The 5,647-nt window shown below is 46.1% G+C and overlaps 1 protein-coding gene across 1 annotated transcript in view; it reads left to right on the top strand.

Moving 5' to 3' along the window:
* The first annotated feature begins 2,250 nt into the window (after positions 1–2,250).
* nxf1a (nuclear RNA export factor 1a) overlaps positions 2,251–5,647 on the top strand; it is a 17,778-nt gene continuing 14,381 nt past the window's right edge. Inside the window, exons 1-7 of the mRNA XM_084450659.1 lie at positions 2,251–2,468; positions 3,088–3,292; positions 3,575–3,728; positions 4,045–4,128; positions 4,831–4,935; positions 5,058–5,138; positions 5,398–5,467. Coding sequence (XP_084306785.1) covers positions 2,438–2,468; positions 3,088–3,292; positions 3,575–3,728; positions 4,045–4,128; positions 4,831–4,935; positions 5,058–5,138; positions 5,398–5,467 — 730 coding nt within the window. The 5' untranslated portion in view covers positions 2,251–2,437. The remainder of the gene's footprint in view (positions 2,469–3,087; positions 3,293–3,574; positions 3,729–4,044; positions 4,129–4,830; positions 4,936–5,057; positions 5,139–5,397; positions 5,468–5,647) is intronic.

The following is a 5,647-nucleotide window of genomic DNA, read 5'->3' as shown; positions in this document are numbered from 1 at the left end:
TTGATAGGGATGTTATCAGTAACAGAATCATCACAATTATGTAAAGGCAATAATTCACATTTAGCTCTGTTCAATCTCAAGCCCGAAGCATCAGAGAATTGGTCAACCAGGTGAAGAGCAGGACAGAGCTGGCTCTTATCCTTTAAAAAAAAAGAAAAAAAAGAAGTGGTGTCATCTGCTAGTTCAATCAATCAATCAATCAATCAAAGCTTTATTTGTATAGCGCATTTCATACCCAGAGGCAACACAATGCGCTTTACAGAGAACAAGGGAGGTGGGCATACGACCCACTCTCTACATATTCCAGAGGGAAGCAACAAAACAGTAATCACCCGGGGGCCAGATAAGTGAGCTGTAGAAATTCTTCCCTGACCCCTCTCAACAAGGCGATCGAGCAAGCTCCAGGAGTATGTTTGTCTACTGGCTAAGAACATTTATGAAGCAATACATTGCATTGAATTACATTTCAGAGTGAGAGAGGCTAAAAGCATCATAGGAGAAAGAATATTCTACAGACATGCTACATCATCCACTGTAGACACGGGGGTATCTATCGGACTCCGGGAGGTCTGCTGGTGACAGTGGGGCATCCACTGGACCTGGTTAGAAGATAGGAGGGAGAGAGAGAGGCACTAGGGAGAGGGGAGGCAGAGGGAAGGCAGAGCAGGGTTAGTAGCACATAGAGCCATTCAGACCACACAGATATTGAAACAGGCAACCTGGGGCAGGCTCCTGGAATATATTTGTCTAATGGCTAAGAACATTTAAAGAACAATAAATAATATTAAATTAAGTTTAAATTAAGTTTTCGGAGCAAGAAAGGCTAAGAGCATCAGGTCCAGGCCTAAGCCGGATGTGGACTGATGTGGACTAGTTGAGACCATAGACATTATAAATAACTTTATTATTTTAAGTTCTTTATAATGTCTATGGTTGAGACATCCTCAACTCTCTACCAGGGATTGGAAGGCCAGGGGTCTATGACGTAATGACAGACCGTGCTCGCGCGCAACTCCTGCCCTGACCATTGGGGCGCGCGCTTATCAGGAATCCCATTTTCACATAAAATTTGACCTATAACTAGCATTTTCCCAACTTTGCATGACAAGAAAGCACTATTTGGATTAGGTATCTGTTTTCTTGTTTCAAGCACTCCAAGCAAGCAATCGCAAGATACCATGTCCTAGGCTGGCTAACGAGCATGCGAAGCTGGTCACTTCGACAGGCCTGTCTGCTAGCGAGCCTACTCATTGCAGAGTAACTTTAAAAAAAACTATTTTTTTTAGTCTTTCGCCTTGAATATCAGTTCGGGTGCACAGGTTTGCAATTTCAAAGAAGAAACAACGCAGAGAAGATAGATGTCCTTCAATCGCAAATGTTACCCCAACTTGGCAGTGGTCGCACGTGTTCATCATGATCGAGGTAACAAGTTGCACCATCCGCAAAGATTTGTGCCAGCTAGCTTGCAATAGCTACACTGATTCCCAGTCATGTAAGTCTCATGCATGGCCTTTTTTTTAGTTAGCAATTAATTTGCCACGTGCAGATTGAAAACTGATAGTTTTGTCATGGGTACCACATGTAGTCCTAGACCTGCCATCTTTGTGTCCTCCACAGGTGTATCAGGTCTAATTGGCTCTAGTGCATAGAATCCTATGCAATCAGACACATTGATACACCTGTGTAGGGCACAAATATGGCAGATCTTGGACTACAGGTCCCCATGATGTCCAGGGGCCATGGCTGGAGGAATGCCATTATGATGCATGACAGCCCTGGCAACTGCAACAGGTGGGTAACGATAGCTACGGCTTTGTGAGCAAGTTCAAGTTGGTTTATGTGTTGATGCAGGTCATTTTAAATGCAAGATTACATTTGATCTTCTCGCAAACAGTAAATGAGAAGATGTTAAGTAGGCTAAGCATGCACTGCACCTCCATCATGAAGCATAATTCCTGGAGGCGTCTGAGCCTGATGCTGGGTAGGCCGATCAAACACTAACCCTAACTTAACCTTAACCCAGCCCTATACCCAAGCCTAACCTTAACCCTAAACCTACCGTAACCTAATCATAAAAGGCCTCTGTGTTTATGGTAACTAGCCTATACCATCTATCTACACCGGCCGGAACTGTATCCCTTCAAGCCCCGACCCGGGCGGACCGGTGATTCAAATCGAGATTTCTTTTTTGTAACACGCCCTCACCCGGAAGCGAGGAATATAGTACCGCCCACTCCACAACAATAACAACCTGCAGTGCTTAAACTGTGAAGTGTTGGACATTACTCAAATTAGCCGAGATTAATATTAATTGTGGCTTATCACACGTTTCTCAACAATAATCTTTATTCTTGAAAAGCAATTTTGGTCTTGTCTGGAACAAGTTTATGTCCCAGCCACAGGATTGTGTTTTCCTGCTGACAGTGACTGAGTGAATATGGCCGAGGGTGGTGGTCGGTTTTACAGTGGTAAGTTGCTCTGGTGCATCTGTTATATGACTGTAACTCGGTTTTCCGCTCTCCTATAGACCAAGAACGAGTGATCGTGGAGAGAGAGGTCACTAGCAGTGGCATTCCGCTAGGTAAAATTGTTGGTACATAATAAACGCATGTTTTTGACGGTTCTCAGACTGAATTGGCGAATTGTTTACCAGTATCCATGACTAACCTTAGATAGCTGGCCTGTTTAGTTAACTGTCATACTCAAACCCTTGCCAAAGATACAAGCCTGCTGATACACATTTGTGCATGAGTGATCTGCTCATTTGCACTGTCCCGTCTAGTCCCTGCACCCTGTCTAATGTCGCCAAAACTAATTCCTAGTGTGTGTAAACTACCATAGCTAATAAAATTGCTTCTGAATTCTGATCATGTCTGAGAACCTTTGAGCTGGACTCAGCCACACACCACTCTATGGTGTTTCAAGTATTCTGCATGTGTTGTCAGAAATGCACCGTTTGAGCAGTGTTTGATATGATGCTACTTCTAGTAATAGCAGAGGCCCACATGGTTAAATTTCTGAAATAATTAGGAGTATGCAGTAACTAGTGTGTGTGTGTGTATATATCTTTGCCATTCTTCCCTCCAGAACATGATGATCGAGTTTGTGGCCCCCAGTTCCGTAACCGCAAAGGCCGAGGGGGGTACAGGGGGCACCGGACGCCCAGTGATGGACCCCCAAGGCCGCGTCCTCGAGGGGGGCACATGGGGGCGTTTGGTGGACCGGGGCCACGGGCACGGTTCGAGGATGATGGAGACCCGTCTATGAATGATGGAGGCCCCCTGCGCAGATTGTGAGTATGGTGGACTGACAGTGCTGTGAAAAACTTTGTGTCTGTTGAGACTCATATTCAAGTGTTGAATAACTCCAATTCACTCCAGAAATCCAGTCCTATTTTTGACTTTTCAGGTTGTTGTTTATTGAAAGGCAAATTGTTTTATTGAATCTAGTTTTGAAATTAATTTGATTTGACTGGAAACCTAGTTAATTTATTTTATTGAAGCATCTGCTATTTGTGGGATATTTTTTTCTCTTTTCCGCCATGTTAAGTAATAAAACATCCGTGTTCCCTCAGCAACCCGTATGGACGGCCGTATCGGAGAGGCGACGGGCGGTTTAATCAAGACAGAAGAGGAGGAGGAGGAGGAGGAAGAGGAGGAGGAGGCGAGGGTCACAGAGGCTTCTCAAGAGGAGGAGGCGGACGGAGCAGAAGTTGGTTCAAGATGACGGTTAGTCTACAAAAACTATAGATTAAACAACCATCCTGGATCAGAATCATATTTGTTTTTGCCAGGTCGGCACAACACTGATGAATAGACTCCAATAGACGGTGCAAGGACAAGACAGGACAGCGCAAATACATAGTAGCGCAAGAAGCAAAGGGCAAATGATGATGTGCAATGTGTTATATACAATATATGTGTTATGTGTTTATATATAATACATGTGCTCTCTTTATGCATGTGCAGTGAGATTCTATGTGCAATACAGGCTGAGGCTGGTCAAACACTCGTCCAGGTAAAGTGATTGTGCTTCGTCTGGCAGATCCCCCACGGAAAACGATATGACAAGAAATGGCTGCTGAGCGCTTTACAGAACCTGTGCTCTGTTCCCTTCACACCTGTACAGGTAGGGACCCTCATTCTGGGCTCAAAGCTCATTGAAATGTTGTCAAAGTCAAGTGTATTTATGTAGCACGTAAAGGTATGCCTTAGATTTCGCATAAACATTTGCACAGTTTCAGCCGTTCTCAGGTTCTCTGGCGGGGTGTTGAGGCTGGGGGCAGACAAACCGCAGGCTGCATCCTTGTGTCTCTTGGTCCTGGGCTCCTGTCCTCCTGTCTCTTGGTCCTGGGCTCCTGTCTCTTGGTCCTGGGCTCCTGTCCTCCTGTCTCTTGGTCCTGGGCTCCTGTCTCTTGGTCCTGGGCTCCTGTCTCTTGGTCCTGGGCTCCTGTCCTCCTGTCTCTTGGTCCTGGGCTCCTGTCCTCGTGTCTCTTGGTCCTGTCCTCCTGTCTCTTGGTCCTGGGCTCCCGTCCTCCTGTCTCTTGGTCCTGGGCTCCTGTCCTCCTGTCTCTTGGTCCTGTCCTCCTGTCTCTTGGTCCTGTCCTCCTGTCTCTTGGTCCTGTCCTCCTGTCTCTTGGTCCTGGGCTCCTGGCTCTAGGAACCATTAAAAGTTCAGTGCCAGAAGAGACCAGACAGGAGAGCGTTATAATCCAACCTGCTAGTAATAAAAGTATGCACTAGTGTCAGCCTGGGAGAGAAAATGTTTCACCTTAGCAATGTTACTCATTTGTGGGCCTTGTTAATCTAAATAGAACCTCTCACTCGTCAGTATCACACAGATGGGCACAGGGTCCAGTTCTATGTGGACGACGCCTCGGCGGCCAAGGCTCTCCATGGGTGCTCACACAAGATCACCAACACCGACGGCTACACGGTACGCCCTCCCACTCACCAGCTCCCATGGGAAATAATACTAATGCATTGTTCATCCTGCCTGAGATTGTTGTTGCTAGCATTAGTATGACCAGATCTTTCCCAACTTCTACCCCCCACCAGGTGATGGTGCATATGAACGCCTGTCACCCACCCTCCTTCATCCTGGCCGACCTGAAGCCTGAGGACTTGGAGCACTTGAAGGTGAGAGAGCCAGAGTGATATAATAACCATGATAAAGCAGTCCCTCTCATGTGGTATTGCTTATATATAATAACCATGATAAAGCAGTCCCTCTCATGTGGTATTACTTATTTATAATAACCATGATGGGCCTATATGCCAGCCCTATAAATCTAAACTAGAAAATATCACTGACGCATTCAACAACTGTACAGGGACAATGTTCACTATGCACTTGTTTGTATAGATTGGTCATGTAAGTGATGACTGTCTTCCTCAGAAATGCATGGCCAAGCGGTTTGATGGCTCCGGTCAAGCTCTGGACCTGAACAACATCCGAACTGACCCAGGTAACACACACCTCTACGAACATGGGGGGTCGTTTCGTGTGGGGTTCCCCTCTGGCGCTCTGTCCTTGCCTCCTTCTCGGAGCGCATCCTAGATCTGTCTTCCACCATCTTCCAATCTGTAGTTGAGGACAGGAGAGGAGAGAGTGGAACCTTCTGGTCTGAGAAGTTCTCTGTGTTTCA

The sequence above is a fragment of the Borostomias antarcticus genome, assembly GCF_949987555.1.
Source record: "Borostomias antarcticus genome assembly, chromosome: 16".
NCBI lineage: Eukaryota > Metazoa > Chordata > Actinopteri > Stomiiformes > Stomiidae > Borostomias > Borostomias antarcticus.
This window is presented reverse-complemented; position numbering and strand designations above follow the sequence as displayed.